At 45.3% G+C, this 18,866-nt stretch overlaps 2 protein-coding genes and 1 long non-coding RNA gene across 3 annotated transcripts; all 3 read right to left on the bottom strand.

Annotated features, from left to right (window-relative positions):
* Positions 1-4,887: 4,887 nt before the first annotated feature.
* On the bottom strand, positions 4,888-5,894 carry LOC119127322. Its single transcript, XR_005098795.1, has 4 exons — positions 5,816-5,894; positions 5,324-5,467; positions 5,057-5,191; positions 4,888-4,964 (listed from the first exon to the last, which is right to left on the bottom strand). It is a non-coding gene; the product is annotated as an uncharacterized LOC119127322 (long non-coding RNA).
* Positions 5,895-5,988: 94 nt separating this feature from the next.
* On the bottom strand, positions 5,989-8,530 carry LOC119127429 (macrophage mannose receptor 1-like). Its single transcript, XM_037259369.1, has 11 exons — positions 8,429-8,530; positions 8,254-8,360; positions 8,018-8,130; positions 7,902-7,946; positions 7,678-7,833; positions 7,506-7,591; positions 7,044-7,095; positions 6,804-6,971; positions 6,295-6,414; positions 6,119-6,220; positions 5,989-6,044 (listed from the first exon to the last, which is right to left on the bottom strand). Exons 1-11 carry the CDS (start codon positions 8,528-8,530, stop codon positions 5,989-5,991), a joined length of 1,107 nt encoding a protein of 368 aa, XP_037115264.1.
* A 477-nt stretch (positions 8,531-9,007) lies between these two features.
* On the bottom strand, positions 9,008-12,771 carry LOC119127428 (C-type mannose receptor 2-like). Its single transcript, XM_037259368.1, has 9 exons — positions 12,733-12,771; positions 12,561-12,667; positions 12,325-12,437; positions 12,202-12,255; positions 11,968-12,123; positions 11,071-11,118; positions 10,818-10,985; positions 9,138-9,417; positions 9,008-9,029 (listed from the first exon to the last, which is right to left on the bottom strand). The coding sequence occupies exons 1-9, from the start codon at positions 12,769-12,771 to the stop codon at positions 9,008-9,010; spliced, it is 987 nt and encodes a 328-aa protein (XP_037115263.1).
* Between the last annotated feature and the right edge of the window lie 6,095 nt (positions 12,772-18,866).

The raw sequence follows: 18,866 nt of genomic DNA, 5'->3' as shown, positions 1-18,866 counted from the left end.
AGAATACTTTTTATTCATAATATCTATAATATAAATAGGATCATTAAAAGTATCATATTTTTTATTGAATCTTTGATTCAACTCCTCTGTGAACGTGCCTTTTCCTTTCGGCATTGCTTGTAAACACTCGGTGTAGACTGGCCAGCTCATCCTACTTTGTAGCAAAGTGACTCGATTTGAGGAGAAGGGGGTGACTTATTTGCCATGCACCCATGCAGAGAAACCTGCAATTGAGTGAAATGGAACCGAGTGGCAATTCTATTGACAATGTACTTAATAAAGAATGCAAATTTTGAAAACCAACGTGACATTTTCTTTCATTTTTACTGCAGGTCACAATGGGAAGCAATTGATCAGTATTAAGCACCAAAAGGAGAAAACAAAAATCCACTGATCGACCTGACTATTTTCATTATGATCATGAGGTCGACTAAACCGGTCTAGAAAGGGGGCTCGGCTTTCAACAAGAGGGAGCAGACAAACAAACGGCACCGCTGCTTGTTACTTATGTTGCGAGTCCAAGGTTGCCTGAAACCAGAGGGCGGGGCCGAGTCGTTCCTTCCGACCGGCAGACACGTGACAGCACCACACAGCAATGGCGAACAAATTGAAAAATGACTTTGGACTCATCACACTCCTTTGGCTTTGCTGCGGGGGAGTCGTCAGAACGTTCAAGGCTTCTTCCACAACGATACGTTTGTTTAACAAGAGCCCAGACACTTAGTTGTTCGCTTTTGGTCAAATTGATGATAATAACAACTAAAAAGTATCCACTTCAGGACAAAATTCCCCTCATGAAATGTCTTGGAAAGTCTCGAGTGGCATGGCTGCGCGCTCAATAAATGTCCATAAAAAAAGAAATAACAGTTGAATAAATAATGCAAATTTTGAAAACAAACGTGACATTTTCTTTCATTTTCACTGCAGGTCACAATGGGGACCCAGTGTCATTTTTGGGGACGATCGTTATTCAACAACAACAACAACAGCAGCAGAGAACCAAAATTCACGGATGGACCGATAAGCCTTTCAACAAGAGGGCGCAGACACACAAACGGCCACGGCGCTTGCTATTACTTGAATTTAATTTCGACCCTCCCCCCATTGACTGGCAAATGGACCCAAAATGGTACCGTTCGTTTGTGCTGGTTTGTGCCGTAAAAACGTTCGTTTGAGCTGCTACGGTTTTGTAGCTATGAGACATTTAATTTCTAGCGATGACGTCACCGCATTGCTCCTGGAATTTAGCTAAATATGTTGCTTGAAATCTTCTACCTTGAAACTAGATCCAGCCCAAAATAAGCACCAAGAAGGGCAGAGATCGATGTGTTCTTTGTATTAGTTGTACTAGGTTCATCTTGTTTTTTCTTTTTCAATTACTTCACTGGTTCTTCTATATCAAACAATTTTCTTAGGTTCATTTACCTGACATGTTTCGGCGGGTATAAAGCCGAAACATGTCAGGTAAATGAACCTAAGAAAATTGTTTGATATAGAAGAACCAGTGAAGTAATGTTCTTTGTATTTCTTAGAAGTGTTCCCGTTTTGTTGCAAGTTAAAAAGTCGAGAGCAGGTGAGCGTCGGAAATGTGTAAGTATGTTTAAAGAAGCAAAATGTCGCCATCTGTCAGTGGCTCAAGTCCACTGCATTAAGGATCCGTCGTCATCTGACACTCAAGGACTGTTTATTGGCAACCACAGAGGCTGTCAAAAAGAACGTTCTTTTATACTATATTGTGTGCTTATGATATTTATAGTATTGTTTGCCTGCAAATAGATCTTTATGATGTGACCATTTGTTATTTCTGCTTGCTTATGCTAAATGTATGTTTTGAGTTAGTTTGCTTCCCTTGTATTATGATGTGTGAAGGTTTGTCCAATCCTAGCATTACCACCACTAATGGTCTGTACAATCAAAAGCTTTCAAAAGCAAAAAAAAAAAAAAAAAGAAGAGGTACCACAGTGAGCATGAAAAAAAAAAAAAAAAAAGATGTATTTTATGTAGCCTATTTGCAATTTGGGTCAGTTCGGTTCAGTGCTCAAAAAGTGCAGTGCACATCTTTGCATGAAACAGTCAGGGGTCAGGATGCCATCAATTTGTTTCCATGGTTGTCATCTTGTGACTTTTTGTTTTTTACATGACATGAGTGTGGTAGAATTTTGATATCTAATGCTTGATTTGTGCAGTACGTTAGGCGCAGGCTTTAGTGCCATCTCGTGTGGGGTTTGCATGTTTGCATGCGTAGGTTTCCTCCCACGTTTCAAAAACATTCATGGTAGGCCGATTGACCGCTCCTACTTGTTTTCTTTTTTTTTGGAAGGGGGGTGATGGGAATGATGTGGGTCCTGCCACTGCCTGGCTCTCAGTTCAGGATGTGCCCCCAGCTGGAATAGGCTAGCCACGACCCTCGTGAGGATAAGCACTTCAGGACAATGGATGGATTTCATGACGTGGATAGCAATAGAGTACATCTTTTTTTCCAAATTGTTACAAAGAGCAATGCAAAAATGCACCAAAATGGCAACATGAGGAGGTCTGACTAATACTCGTACATCAGGAGTAATAAAGTATGATCTAATTGACCAGATTATAAAATTGCCCTGTCCAAATCAGTAAACTATTCAATGAGTTAACAGGTGACACCAATTGTCTTTATTATTTTATTGTTTTTTTGGGGTCAATTAAACATGGTAAAACAACAGATGGAATAATAATGCATGGTGAATTTAACAATAAGTAAATGAAATATAAGAAATCAATTAGGAAAATGCATGGTAAATCTAAGAGAATAATAACATGGTAAATTGAACAAAATAATAATATCACGTTAAGTCAAGAAGAAGAAGAATGCATGGTAACTTAAACAGAACAATAACACGTGGTAAATCTAACAAGACGACTAATGCATGGTTAATCAATCATAATGCATGGTAAATTGAACAAAATAATAATAATGCATGGTAAATCATAATATCACATGTTAAGTCAAAAAGAAGAAGACGAATGCATGGTAACTTAAACAGAATAATAACACATGGTAAATCTAACAAAAAGACTAATGCATGGTTCATCAATCATAATAATGCATGGTAAATTGAACAAAATAATAATGCATGGTAAATCATAATATCACATGGTAAGTCAAGAAGAAGAAGAATGCATGGTAACTTAAACAGAATAATAACACATGGTAAATCATAATATCACATCTTAAGTCAAGAAGAAGAAGAATGCATGGTAACTTAAACAGAATAATAACACATGGTAACTCTAACAAGACGACTAATGCATGGTAAATCAATCATAAGAATGCATGGTAAATCAATCAGTCAATCAAAATGCATGGTAAACCAAGCAGAATGATCATGCAAGGTCAATTGCATTCATATGATTACTCGCAACTTCCATTGGCGCCTTTTATATCCCGCGTGTAACGCGCTGTGCGCATCTTGCACACGTAGCCGTTTAATTCCATGCAGGACATCTTCTTCCATTTGCCAGACTAAAGTCAAAATGAGATTGATTTTAAATCTAAACTTGTCTTCGGCGAGCGGGTCAATCTTTTCTGCACCTACCTGGCTCAAGGTGGCCACGCAATTCTCCATCAGGCCGGCAGGTTTTCCCGGAGCCCAGTTTGTGAAGGTCACCTTCTGGCGGTCCGACCACACGAATCTGCCGCGATTGACCAGGTCGTTCAGTCCGGTCCACGTCGTGTTTCCAGGGGCTGCAGAGGACAAACGGCAACAGAGCTCTCATTCGCTTTCCAGATATGGCAGATATCGAGCCGATGTGAGCGACGCTTAGCGCGCACGCACCAAGCTTCACGAGGTCGTGCTGCCAATCCCGCTCAGCCTCGGAGAGGATAGACACCAGCTCGGCATCGAGACTCCTGCAGAAGTGTTGAGCGTCGTACCACTTCTTTGTATCATCAAAACGTTTGTAGCAGAAGTCCGCAAACTCCTCCCAGTCAGGTCCCAAGCATCTCGGCTCTGCGTGCAAGATGGCGTCACGTGAAGAAATGCTTTCTATTCTGGACGGTCTACTCACCCGTGGCAGCAAAAGTGTAAGACGGAAACGGAGCCAATTCGTTAACATATCTGCAGACAGTAAAGTGAGAATGAGCCGGGCATCTTTAAGTGGACTCGCCAGTGAAAGCGGAGCACGCACACTTTCGAGACGATTCCGCTACAGGTGGAGCCGTTGTAGGCTTTCTGTGGCAGTCTCTTCAGCAAAGTCACATCTCCTCCAATCTCAATGATGCCCGAGTGAATAGCAGCCGCGCAGATGTTGGAGTCCTGCACTCACAGAACGTCTCAGACATAGAAGAACTCCGCTTGCAGGTCGTGCGGTAATTAACATACCTGTTCGTAGATCCGTGTTCCGTAGACCTTATAGCCGGCTTCGGCGCAGCCCAGTGGACACCGGACCCTGCGGAAGTAGTTTGTTTAGTAAGGAGGAGGCTTTTCGGCAAGAAACGTCTTATCAAGTCCGACTCACGTCATTGAACCGTCGAGGCCGAGGTCGGCGGCTGTGCTGTTGCATAAGATGTCTGTGGGTCAGAAGGGAAAATCAAAGCCCGTTTCTTGCTAGTTTCTCACTGCACTCCAAACGTCGTACTCACTGCGAGGGGTGTCGTCAGACGTGCACCCCAAGACGTCAAAGCGTAGGCCCTTAAACTTTGGCAGGAGGCGGACGAACTGGGCAAACACGGGCCTGTTTAGAATATACGTCCCCACAGAAGGCTGGAAACAAAACACGCGCGTTTGCAATGAACGACAACAGCCAGGATGACGAAACGAGTCGACGACCGCTCACCTGCTTTCGGTGGCGATACCAAGTCACTCCGTCAATACTGAACTGCATCGCAAATACTCTGGAACGTTGCCCTTGGTATGTACACTTCTGGGTCTCAATGCCTGTCACCTTGAAGTTCTGACCGAGGTTCACCTGGATCCAGCTGCCGACTGAGGGCGGAAGGCATTCCATTGCTCAGGATACCAAACTACCGGCAACTACGACGGAGAGCTGTGGGGTTTTTGGGTTTTTTTTAACGTACGGATTTTGGACGGTTTCCAGCAACCGCTGCCCCCCAGACGCGCTTTGTGAGGTTCGGCATTGATCTCAGAGGAAGAGGCTGTAAAGGAAGAGTCTGGGATTCTCCCGTCAGCGATGCCCAGACCGTCAAGACACACTGAGGAAAGAAAGTGGAAGGAATGATCAGTGGGCACTCATACCCACCCGTGCCGAGCTGGCGCTCTTTCTGGGGATCCGTTGGATTCTTTCCTTGGCACATCATCGGCAACTGTAAGGGTGTGAAGCCCACCTTTCTTCTCACAGCTGTAGACGACGTGGAGGTATTTGGAGATACCAGGGCAGGAGTCCGTATCCCAAGGGTAAATGGAGCAAATCTGATAGTTGTCACACAATCCTCTGAAGTGAGAGAGAGCCCCTTCCACCCTGCAGTCATCTGCAAGTGACAACACGCCACCATTTCACGCGCATTTTATTCGCACACTTACACACTGACTTCAACTTGTTACAGGACGCAGGGTATTTTAAAGAAAAAAAAGGAAACCAAAAAAAGCGCCCAGCTTAGCTCTTTTTCATCATTTTCTATTTTTATTCAATGAAAATTTGAAACAAAATATGGAAGGCATTTTCTAGTGCCATCGCTCACGCATCAATGCCCATGCATATTGATATTGAATTATATGTTACGAACGAGTTACTACTACCTCCAACACTGAAAACATGGCGACAGAAACGGCTCCAGGACAGCGAGCCAAAAACAACAATGCCACTGGAGGATTCTTACCGCGTGATCCGCCGCCACTGGGACAGACGTCGCTATCCTTCCGTCCATAGAAAGCCGACCGTATGCGGATGACTTTTTCTTCGGGACATTCAAGGAATTTCCAATCGTCTTGGCAGACAAGTTCCTCCTTGTAGCCTGTGAGAGCACAACTCTTGACTTCTCTCCGTCTTTTTTCACAGAGACGTTGAAGGCAACTTACCGTCATGTAGTGGCAGCTGATGTGTCTTTCCTAGAAGCGGGAACCAGAACGTGGATGTCGACACGTGATGACGGGTCACCCGCGGGGCGTCACATCTCACTTACCTCTTTTCTTGCAGACGTAGCCTCTCTTCTCGTCGCACTTGTCGCGCTTCCAGTCGCCGCTGCCAGTGAGCAAGGAAAGACATTTCCCCCCTTCAGCGACACCTGGAGGGAGGGAGACAAGATCTGAGCGCTCATCCGTTCCTCCAAAGTGCAGCTGACAACCGCCTCAGCCCGACCTGCACTCCAGCGGAGGTAAGAGAAGGGGGATCCGTCAGTCCACTTGTCGCCGTCACGCTTGATGGAGGCGTCGGCGCCCAACCACAGGGAGGCATCACCCATCAGAATCTTGGCGATACCTTTGGATCCCAAAGAGAACATGCAAGATTATTCCAAAACGACTCACACTTGACTCTGCACTACAACCTGATGGGTGCGGCACAGCCGTGACAAAGCGCTAACAATACTGCAACAGAGAGTGAAACAACAACAAAAAACAACAACAACCGAGCAACGCTGGCCATATCTCGCTCGGGTTTATCAGGTTTGAGTTGGAAAGGAAGGCGTAGCAGGAAAAAAAGGTTTTTCTCAAAGACTTAGCAAATTCATGGCCGTATGAAGACCGCGTACGAAGACATGACGCCTTTTTCAATTTACTTTAGCTTCTATTTCTTGTTTGTTTCATGTTGGAAAATAAAAATGGATCCACTTGTTTATGGCCAATATATTTGAATTCATGGCCTCCTACCGTGTACGAAGCCCTGCTCGTGCAAGTCGGCGACGCTGAGCAGGTTCCCTTGGCGGCCTTTGCAGTCGGCTTGCGCCTCCTGCCAGGTCTTGGTGGGCTGGCGGATCATCAGGTAGCAGAAGTCGTCCGAGGGGTCGTCCAGCCACCAGCCGCATTTGTCAGTCCAGCCTGCAATCCAGACACAAGACAGCATAAGACGGCGTGCCGATGGGGTAAGACGGCTGCAGTGCGCGACGACACCTACGTAGTTGGCCGATTGATGGTGGAAGCTGTTGAGGTCCTCCGTGCTTGGCTGCGGGGGGGGGGATTTGCAAATATGAGCAAATGCTTGATGTGTGCAGGAGCAGCGCTCGGGAGGGGCGTTTGCACCTGTTTTGCAGACAAATGGCCGCTGCGTTGTGCAGGGGCTGGCACTCAACTCCCCAACAGAATTTGGGAACGCGCAGTCGCCCTTGGTATCATCTTGCCATTCGTTGTAGTTCTGTGGACGACATGAGCGTGTTGGACTCTGTCTGCTCGGCTTCCGAACGCCCTTCCTCGGCAATCGCTCACTCGCGCCCAAGTTTTACCCATTTCCCCTCCAAAACAATCCAATCGTTGAAGCCTCGAGCGGCATTTCTCCACTTTTTTTTACCCTGCTCAAATTTGGACTTTCCCAGCTCATCTTTTGAAAAATGACTTTTTAAAAGGCAATTCACTTACAAAACTTGTTCCGTCACTCCACTCGTAGTCGTCGGCCGTCGTCTTCTTGAGTCCCACGAAAGCAGATTGTGAGGTCCGCGAGTGATCTTGAGGAAAGGAAGGAGAACACGAGCTTCAGGGCAAAAAGAGCTTCAGTCGAATGACGACTGCGGCGGTTGCTCTTGGTGCTCACCATGCACAAATTGGGCCTCTTTCTTGGAGTGGACGCTAGCCAGGTGGCCTCCCCGGGAAAGACAGAACTTCTCAGCAATGTCAAAGGTTTTAAGCGTCGTCTCGTAACGATAACAATAATCGCCATAGTGGAAGGTGTTGTCGTGGCAGTCGGAGGCTGGGGCCACAAAGAAAAACATGACCATGACAAGATGTTCAAGTGCAAATAAGTGTGCTGCAACTCACTCGTCACTACAGCAGGACCACTTTTGGGCGAACACTTCGGGCAGTCTGCATAAAAAAAGACCTGTTTGAGCTTTTCTCTTTTCAAAGTCAACCTGATTACAAACGTGCAGGCTTACTCAGCGGCCGTTTGCACATGTAGGCCAACGAGGAAAGACAGGAGCCAGTCCGCCACTGGCCGGGCTCACCCCTTCCCCCTTGGTTGACGTAGGCGCAGGATGCAACGTCGGCGCTGTCGGGAGAAAAGAAACAAGCAATTATTTTCCCGTGGTTTTTTTTTTTCCTTTCCCCAAGTGGCCCTTTTCAAAATTGGCTCCTCCGCCTGACAACAGCATGCAAAGTTGTTACGTCTTACCTTTCGAGTTGATTTGAGGCCCAGTTGGCGTGATTCATTGTCTCGCCATCGGACCAGGTCAGCTTCTGGCTCCCGCCTTCAAAGCGACACCAGAACTTGTCGCATTTCTGGGGGGAAAAAGAACAACAGTCCCACTTGTCGCAGCAGTCGACGGCCGCTTGCGCTTCCGTCTCACCTGGTTGGAGAGTCCCAGCCAGAAGGGGGTGTCCTCGCCAATGGTGCCCTTCGCAAAGTCCTCCTCGGCCGAGGAGGTGATGGAGAGCAGGTCGCCGCCCATCCGGACGCAGTGGTGCCAGGCCCCCAGCCAACCGTTGGGCTCCTCCACCTTCTTGTAGCAGTTGGTGCCGTGGTCGAGCCACCCGGGAGCACACTTGGTGGCTGAGGGCACAATTTGGGGAACAGATCAGAGCACGCTCCTGTTTTTGCCCTTCAGTCCACCATTTTGAGCAAAGGGCAATTTGCGGGTCACGGTTGGCCAAATCTACATTTTCTCGGGCAAATTGGAAGATCCGGGACTCGACTTGGTTAGCTTAGCCCAATGGCATCAGAGACGTTTACATTTTGAAAGGATTCCGGAACATTCATCTTCGCGCTTGAGAAACAACCAAAGTGCCGCTGTACAAGGTAAAACGATGCAAAAAACATTCAACACGTGGCTGAGTACTTCATAAAAACGAAAAAGCACAGAATTTGTTGGTTGGCATGGTGTGACTCCAGGGTCATGGTTTTCCACGCAGTCGAAGGCGACTTACAGTCAGGAACTGGCGTAGGCTTTACTGCAAGAGGAAAGGAACAGAGACATCAAGGCACAGACAGACGTCAAGGGGCGATGACAGTCGGTGGGGCGTTGCCTCTCACTTACCATTTCCTCTTTTCTTGCAGACGTAACCTCTCTTCTCCTTGTTGCACGAGTCGTACTCCCAGTTGCCGTTGCCAGTGAGGAAGGAAAGACAATTTCCATCGGCGGTACCTGGGGGGCGGGAGAGAAGATCTCAGTGCTCCTCCGTTCCTCCAAATGGCAGCAGACAACCGTCTCCGACAGACCTGAAGTCGAGTGGACGTAAGTGAACGCGGCTCCGTCAGCCCACGTGCTGCCTTCGTCACTGATGGTGACATTGGCGCCCAACCACAGAGAGGATGCTTTCATCAGAGCCTTGATGTAACCTGTGCCAGAATGAACGACATCGTCAAGAGGAGCCGAGTGAGGAGGACGCGTCATCCGTTGAGCTCCGTTGAGCTTTCTCAGCTCAAAAGGAATTGAGTTAGACAGGGGGACCATCGAGAAATATTAAAACCAAAGCAGCAATAACAGTGCGGTTTGCAAACACAAATTGGAGCTACTGAAACAGGGTAGACGGCTGAGGGGATCAGACCTCAACCAGCATCTGACACAAAAATGCGGATATTGCATATATATGTGTGTGTGTGTGTGATAAAACTGAGATATATATATATATATATATATATATATATATATATATAAATAAAAAAAACTGTTCACAGAAAAACGAGAAAACGAGATTGAAGAAAAAAAAAAAAAAAGCTTTTAGCTGACAGTCAATATGGATTCCGGAAGGACACTAATGGATCTTAATAGAGAACATCAGATGATCAAAAAACAAGTTATTGGGATTTTCATCAACCAAAAGCATTTGACCCAGTAAATCACGGCATCAGAGTAGTTGGTCTGGACTGGCTGAGGAGCTACTTAAGCAACAGGCAGCAATTTGTAAAACGTCTGGAGATCATGTATCCCATAACAGGTGAACAACCTCTGCCCTTGGTCCTCTTCAACGACTTGTGTATCCAACATCATGAAATGATGATGATACAAACATCTATTGCGCTGGGGACAATTTACAGCAGCTTATGGAAACCAACAATCACCACAGAAATGAATACGTGGTTTAATGTAAAACCAAACTGCCAACAACAAAATGATTTGTCAGGTATAAATCGAAGTGAAAATTGACAATGGTATGAAAGAAAGAGTTTCTGTAAGAAAATTCCTGGGCGTGACTGTTGACAATAAAAAGCTGCTGGAAATCACACATTAATTAATCATGTAAAAACAAAAATGTCAAAGGTTATTGCAATTCTGAGGAAAGCAAGAAGCAGTCCGGACTCCAGATACCTACATATTGCCATATCTGAACTACTGTGTGGAAATACGGGGTAACACCAAATAAGTCAAGCAATAGGAAAAATAACAAGGAGCATACAAACGCACTTTTTATAATCCCAGACAAACTTTTGTCACTCAGGGGTTTGTGGGGTGAAATTATGGAATGGTCTGGAAAATGAGCATGAAAATAGGGCAAACACAAGTGTTCCAAAAAAGTGTCGAAAAACTGGTTTCTTAACATGTATGAGGGGGAAAAAAAAGACAAAGCTGACTACACTCGAGCATTCTTTGTTGTTGGGGGTTTTGGGTTGTTTGTTTCAGTGACTTAGATATGGCACTTTAAAGTGGTGTTTTATTTTCATGTTTTAAATCGGTTCGAAATGAACATATAACAACAACAACTTGTTCATGGCCAATATTTCAATTCATGGCCGCCTACCATGTACAAAGGTCTGCTCATGGTCGTCGGTGATGCTGAGCAGGTTCCCTTGGAGGCGTTGGCAGTCGTCTTGCGCCTCCTGCCAGGTCATGGTGGGCTGGCGGATCATCAGGTAGCAGAAGTCGCTCTCGGGGTAGTCCAGCCACCAGCCGCATTTCTTAGTCCAGTCTGCGAGCCAGACGGCGTAAGACAGCGTAAGACAACGCAAGACAACGCAAGACAGCGCAAGACGGCGGCAGTGCGGGACACCTACTCGGCTGGCCGACTAATGGTGGCAGCTGTGGAGGCCCTCCGCACTTGGCTGCAGAAAAAGGGGAGCGAATATGAGCAAATGCTTCACGCATCCAAAAGGGGCGCTCGGGAGGGACGTTTGCACCTGTTTTGCAGACCGATGGGAATGTGGAGGAGCAACGCGCGTTTCTGTACAGCCTTTCGTTGGTACTCAAAGAAGAACAGTCACCATTGGAGTAGTAGTAAACTTTTCCGTAGTCCTGCGGATGAGATTTTGGACAGAACTTTAGCGTGTTGCATTCGATGTGGTCATGTTCCCACCGCATTTCCTCACTTGCAGCGTTTTTGTACCTTCTCTCATTAAAGTTTCACTTTGGTTGTTGGGTTCACTTTGTCAGTCATAGTAGTATGAACATTGCAATAAAACATTGTGCCCGCCCTGGCAACCCAAATAAATGTCTGGGGAAAAACATGCGCAAAGCAACTAACCCTGTCAGTCAAAGTAGTATGAACATTGCCATAAAACATTGTGCCCGCCCTGGCAACCCAAATGTCTGGGGAAAACGTGCACAAAGCAACTAACCCTGAAGACCTAAAGACAAACCCGAGCCACCGTCCAGGATATATCATCTTAACCGCCTCCTCTCTAAAATCAGAGCGCCAATACTTTGTAAGCGGCTGCCCGATGCTTCTAGACAAGACGGATGCCTGCGACATGACTTTTCTAAAGGCCTTCAGCAATCCACTTACAAAGAAAGCTGTTCCGTCAGTCCACTCGTAGTTGTTGCCCTTCTTCTTTTCTCCCATCCAAGTATCATAGTAATATATGTGATCTTGATGAAAGGAAGGAGAACAAGAGCTTCAGGGCAAGAAGAGCTTCAGCCAAATGACGACTGTGGCGGTTCTTCTTGGTGCTCACCAAGAATGAATTGGACATCTTGCTCAGAGTGTATGCTAGCAAGGTGGCCTCGCCGGGCGAGACAGAAGTTCTCACCATCCTCCCAACTTCTACGCGTCGCGTCAAAAAGATAGCAATCATCGCCATAAAGGAAGTTGCCATCGTCGCAGTCGGAAGCTGAGGCCACAAGGAAAAACATTGAGGAGGAAACCATGACGAGATGGTTAAAGCGCAAATAAGCGTGCTGCAACTCACTCTTCATTACAGCAGTAACACTATTGGAGGTACACGTCCGTCCCTCCGGGCAGCCTGCAAAAAAAGACCCGTTTGCGCATCTCACCTTTCATCAGCAACGTGACCACGGACGTGCAGACTTACTCTGCGGCCGTTTGCACATGTAGGCCAACGAGGAAGCGCAGGAGCCAGACCTCCACCTCCCAGGCAAACGATAAGCTCCTTGGTTGACGTAGGCGCAGGACGCGACGTCGGCGCTGTCGGTAGATTATAAAAAGGAACATTTTCCTATTTTTCCCTGAGTGCTCGTTCTCAAAATTGGTTCCAGAACCTTTACGCGTGTCCGCCTGACAACAGCATGCGAAGATGTGACTTCTTACCTTTTAAATTGGTCTAAGGCCCAGTTGGTGTGTGTCGTTGTCTCGCCATCAGACCAGATCAGCTCCTGGCTTCCGGCTACAAAGCCACACCAGACGTCGTCGCATTTCTGGGGGGGAAAAAAGAAAACGGTTCCAGTTGTCGCTGCAGAGTCCACGACTGCTTCCGTCTCACCTGGTTGGAGAGTCCCAGCCAGAAGTGGGTGCTGCCCATGGCGCGCTTCACAAAGTCCTCCTCGGCCGAGGTGGTGATGGAGACCAGGTCGCCGCCCTGCCAGACGCAGTGGTGCCGGGCCCCCAGCCAACCGTTGGGCTTCACCTCCTTCTTGTAGCAGCTGGAGTCGTGCTCGAGCCACCCGGAAAGACACTTGTTGGCTGAAGGCACAATTTGGGGATCAGGCGGACAGATCAGAGCACACTGATGGAACACTTGCATGTTTTTATTCTGTGCTCTTCATTGGGGGCATCTCAACCAAATGCACGAGGATTCTGTCAGGGGTGGGGTGGAGGATGGGGGGGGGGCCAACGCCCATTGTCGCTTTGGCCCCTTCCAAAAACATGCCTGTCCTCCATTTTTGGGTTCAGCCAGCGCCATGCAGCAACGTGGAGCTGCTGATTGTTTGCATAAAAGCATCACTTACGCCTGCCAAGGATTGCACACAATGGCCCCAAAGTGATGCTACTAAGCTTCAGATGTACAGTGGGGCAAAAAGTATGTCGTCAGCCACCAATGGTGCAAGTTGTTCCACTTAAAAGATGCCATCATCATCATCAACTTCACCCTCAGCTATTACCCCACCCACCAGTTACGCACGTGTGGCGTATCGATGACCAATGAGCTAAGCTCAAATCAGGTCATCGCACATTTCACCACTGGAGGGTGCTAAAGCACAACGCAACTCAAGCGAATGGAACACGTTGCAACAGTTGGACCGCTCCCCCCTTCATAGCTCAAGAAGCCCGCCCGCCCGTCCTTCCTTATATCAAAGTACAAAGCCAAGCAAGCCAGGCCTGACTGAGTGTTTCATGGAGAAGAAGGGCTTTTAAACTGCGGGCTCAATCAATCAATCCATCAATCAATCAATCAATCAATCAATCAATCAATCGATCAATCAAACCTAATAAGCATGGACTCTGGGGGGCAAATGCAATTATTCAGATGCGCTCTGCGATTCACTAGGAGAAATGAACACGCATTGAAATCAGAGTCTCATAAAATCAATTTTGCAATCTTTGAAAACATATGCCGACACATTTTGATGATGCACAGCGATATTATGAACTGCACAACTGTGTTGCAACTTTTTTGTGTGATGATAACAGACCAGACACGAAGGTGTATTATTAATAATATAATTACAATATAATTATTAATATAACAATGATTATGATCTAGATTTAGATCATAATAACCATGATTTTTTTTTATAACAGAGGTGCTAAGAAATATCTATTGTATAAAGGGGCTGTAAGAAATTATTGCTAATACTCTATCAAGGAGTGTAAGAAACTGTTAATAATAATGACTAATAATGATTGATTATTATTCATTAGAATTAGCTCATATAAATCATGAAAATATTCTTATAATAGGGGCGCCAAGAATTATCTTGTCTATATACACATGTGCATAATATATTGTATAAAGGGCTGTAAGAAATGATTATTCTTATTTATTATTATTATATGTATTACTTTTATTATTATTAAACTAGTATTATCACTATTATTATATATCATTTATTATTATTCTTGTGTCTTGTTGACATTCTTTATCTTTAACCCTAACGGTGCAACTCATCTAAGTGTCACAAAGTCCAATCAGCCGCTCCTGAATTCCAAGCGTGCCCATGTTTTAGGAATAAAAAAACCAAAAACAAAACAGAGCAAAGGAAAAACACAAGTAAACCCGGAAAAAAAGAGATGAAAGGAAAAGCCCAGTAACGCGACAGCACATATAAACACATTCGGTTTTCAAAATAAAAGAGCAATTTTAGATGGAATATTTTGAAGTTATATGCTCAACTTCAATACGTCATCCTGACAGCCAGTGCGCACTTAAAATTCACAAGCGGGGCTCGTTTGCCGCCGTAAGACAACGCAAAGACACTTGACTCAACGGTTTTAGCTCGTCATTTCAAAGTCAAGTTGCTCGGATGTTCGGACACAACAGCTTCCCACATGAATGATGAAAATGCTGATAAAGGCAAGCCTCGATAACTAGAAAGGTCCGGTCCGGGAGAATTGACGTACACAGCAACTACATCAAAGTGTCCGAATAATGAGGATTCTTCAAAGTTCATCAAAGTTTTTGTCGTCCATATTTGTGACATTGCAATGATTTTTTTTTTTTTTTAAATCTCAGGCACCGTAATGTTAGAATAGAAGCAGATGCAGTCGTGCTAACTCACAGTACAGTACATTCCAGCTCTTTACTGTTGTTTCAATGGACTAAAGATACAAATTGCTTACCTGAAGCACATGCCCAATATATGCCAATCAGGAGAAGAACACGCTTTAGTTCTTCCCACATGTTGGAGGAAAATCCCCCTCTCACTGAGGGTCGTAACGATTCTAGTCGGGAGAACAGAAATGATAAGTCGCCTCACTGCGAGTGGATTCAAGTACAGAGGAAAAATGAACGTTTGGTCCACCCTGCACCGAGCGAGAGGCAGGCCACGCCCACACATCAAACACGTCACATTCGAAGGTAGTCATCTCAAAGCACTCTCAAGCGACGTGGGGAGTGGCGCGCGCGCGCGTGTGTGTATGACCAAAAAAAAAAAAAAAAACAGCCTTCTTTGATTCCTTTAGATTGTGTGACTTTGTAAATGTTCTGGACGTGAACAACAGCGAAAATCAGCCAACTCTTTACTTTAACAGTAAATATAAAGAATTAAATCCAAGTATGAAAGTTGGAATTCAATGAGGTGTCACTCAATTTATGTTCAAGTATACACAAGACTACAGAAGCTTTTCCATTCACGCCTCTCAGAATTCGTGTTGATTTTCAGAGAACATGAGAAAATACATTTAGCGGACGTGCTTTTGAATGAAAATGAACGAGGAGCAAATGAATCTGGGAGAAATGAGGGGAAAGCGTCTCCAATTGAGCCTCGCAGGACTCGAATGCAAAAGCACAAAACATATGTAGAATACTTTTTGTTCATAATATCTATAATATAAATAGGATCATTAAAAGTATCATATTTTTTATTGAATCTTTGATTCAACTCCTCTGTGAACGTGCCTTTTCCTTTCGGCATTGCTTGTAAACACTCGGTGTAGACTGGCCAGCTCATCCTACTTTGTAGCAAAGTGACTCGATTTGAGGAGAAGGGGGTGACTTATTTGCCATGCACCCATGCAGAGAAACCTGCAATTGAGTGAAATGGAACCGAGTGGCAATTCTATTGACAATGTACTTAATAAAGAATGCAAAGTTTGAAAACCAACGTGACATTTTCTTTCATTTTTACTGCAGGTCACAATGGGAAGCAATTGATCAGTATTAAGCACCAAAAGGAGAAAACAAAAATCCACTGATCGACCTGACTATTTTCATTATGATCATGAGGTCGACTAAACCGGTCTAGAAAGGGGGCTCGGCTTTCAACAAGAGGGAGCAGACAAACAAACGGCACCGCTGCTTGTTACTTATGTTGCGAGTCCACGGTTGCCTGAAACCAGAGGGGGGAGCCGAGTCGTGACAGCACCACACAGCAATGGCGAACAAATTGAAAAATGACTTCGGACTCATCACGCAATTTGGCTTTGCTGCGGGGAAGTCGTCAGAACGTTCAAGGCTTCTTCCACAACGATGCATTTGTTTAACAAGGGCACAAAGACAAATAGTTGTTCACGGGCCAAACTGATAATAACAACTAAAAAGTATCCATTTAGGGACAGAATTCCCCGCATGAGATGTCTTGGGAGCAGAGGCGTAGCCAGGAATTTTTCCAGTAGGGGCGCACGCCCACAGGAAAAAAAATCGAACATCACCCACGCCGTTCGCTGATCGCTAAAACAACGTCCGGGAGGCAAACGGTGAATGGATAACATCGCGCACATAGAATAGCGCAAGCACATTCGCGCAAGACCGAAAGAAAAAAACGGCATGAAAATGAAGAATCGAATTTTTTTTTTTTTTTTTTTTTTCCAACCGGGGCGCAGGGAGTCCTAACCGGGGCGCCGCCCCGGCTCGCCCCGGATTGGCTACGCCTCTGCTTGGGAGGTCTCGAGCGGCTTGGCTGCGCGCTAAATAAACGTCCAGAAAAATGGCAAAGAAAAGTCAGTTTAATAAATAATGTAAATTTTGAAAACAAACATTTTCTTTCCTGTTCACTGCAGGTCACAATGGGGACACCGATTGGCATTTTTGTGGACGATCGATATTCAGCAACAAAAGGAGAAAACAGAAATCCACGGATCGACCGATAAGGTTGACTATTTCCTTGATGACCTTGAGGTCGACATACCGGTCCAGAAAGGGGGCTTAGTTTTCAACAAGAGGGAGCAGACACACAAACGGCAACACTGCTTGTTACTTATGATTCACCTGCGTGAGCTGGCCCCGCACCCCACGCAAAATTCAAGGAAAACAGTTTGTTTCGTTTGAGCTTCATTTGTGCTGGTTCATGCTGTAAAAAAAATTGTTTTTGCTGCAACGTTTTTTTTAGTTATGAGAAATTATTTCATAGGTCATCCAGATTTCACCCAGCCCCCCCATCTGCTCCAAATGAACCCAAACCTTCGTACGTTTTCGTAGCTATTACTTGAATTTAATTTCGATCGTGACGTCGACCCTCCCCCCATTGACTGGCAAATGGACCCAAAATGGTACCGTTCGTTTGTGCTGGTTTGTGCCGTAAAAACGTTCGTTTGAGCTGCTACGGTTACCTGCGTGAAGCTGGCCCCCCACCCCACGCGAACATTTAAGCAAAATAGTCTGTTTCGTTTGTGCGGGTTTGTGCAGCAAAAATGTTCGTTTGTGCTGCTATGGTTTTTTAGTTATGAAAGATTATTTTATAGGTCATCCAGAGTTCACTTTGCGTGGGGTGGGGGGCCAGCTTCACGCAGGTCTACCACGACACACATTTTCTATGTGAGGAAAATGAGGACACCTGCAGGTCAATATGTGCAATTTCAACCATTTCCGTGCAGCATGGCTGACGTACGTTTAGTATTCAAGTTGTTATATTGTTATGTTGTGAGGAAAAAGTACTGACAAGATTTTATGACTAAGATACAAATGTTACAAGCAAAATGCTGTAATTGCATGATTGTTCTTGGTCGGACTTTTGCAAGATTGTTTCTTATTTTACAAAATGTTCCAATAAAATTGCAGCTTCATGAGGTTTTTCTTTTATTATTATTATGATCAACAACGCTCAAGCCAACACATAAGGCAATGCATCAGTGCTGACTTTCACATTTTCTTTATTGACTAAAAAAAGGCACCATATCCAGGCGTCAAGTTTGTCGCATCAGCAAAATCAACATAGCACCAAAATTACAACGTATGATGCCTCAGAATTCCTCATTCCATTGGCATCTTTTTTTCCTCCCCATTGGTGCACAGTCAAAAGAAATCCAAAAGTGAGACTAGTCAGGTTTTTTGCAGTGCCACTATGTCGGCGTCTCACACGTGACAGCTGTCGTCAGAGGCGTAGCCAAGCCGGGGCGAGCCGGGGCGGCGCCCCGGTTAGGACTCCCTGCGCCCCGGTTGAAAAAAAAAAAAAAAAAAAATTGGAGCTTTTTCGATTCTTCATTTTCATGCCGTTTTTTTCTTTCGGTCTTGCGCGAATGTGCTTGCGCTATTCTATGTGCGCGATGTTATCCATTCACCGTTTGCCTCCCGGACCCAGATGTTGCTTTAGCGATCAGCGAACGGCGTGGGTGATGTTCGATTTTTTTTTCCTGTGGGCGCGCGCCCCTACTGGAAAAATTCCTGGCTACGCCTCTGGCTGTCGTGTCTCATCAAACCATCAAAACAAAAAGCATAGGAACGTGGGAAGGTGAAATAGAAAACAAATTCCAATATATTTTGAAAGGAACAACAACACACACGCTTGATCGTTAGTAAGGCGAACTTTTTCATTGGTTACAATCAAGCGGGGGGGGGGGGGGGGGAGCACTTTGGATGATTGTTTTTCAAATACGAAACGGCACTTGTTGGAATATCGGCAGACAAAACTAAAGACAAAAAAAAATAATCATGTCATTGTACAAATGCGTCGTAATGAGGCTCGAAATAACTTCAGGAAGAAATGTTTCCTTGCAACATTTCACTGTAGCTCAAATGATAAA

This window comes from Syngnathus acus, chromosome 9 (genome assembly GCF_901709675.1).
Source record: "Syngnathus acus chromosome 9, fSynAcu1.2, whole genome shotgun sequence".
In the NCBI taxonomy this organism is placed as follows: Eukaryota; Metazoa; Chordata; class Actinopteri; order Syngnathiformes; family Syngnathidae; genus Syngnathus; species Syngnathus acus.
The sequence above is the reverse complement of the archived record's forward strand: the minus strand, read 5'-3'. Positions and strand labels throughout refer to the sequence as shown.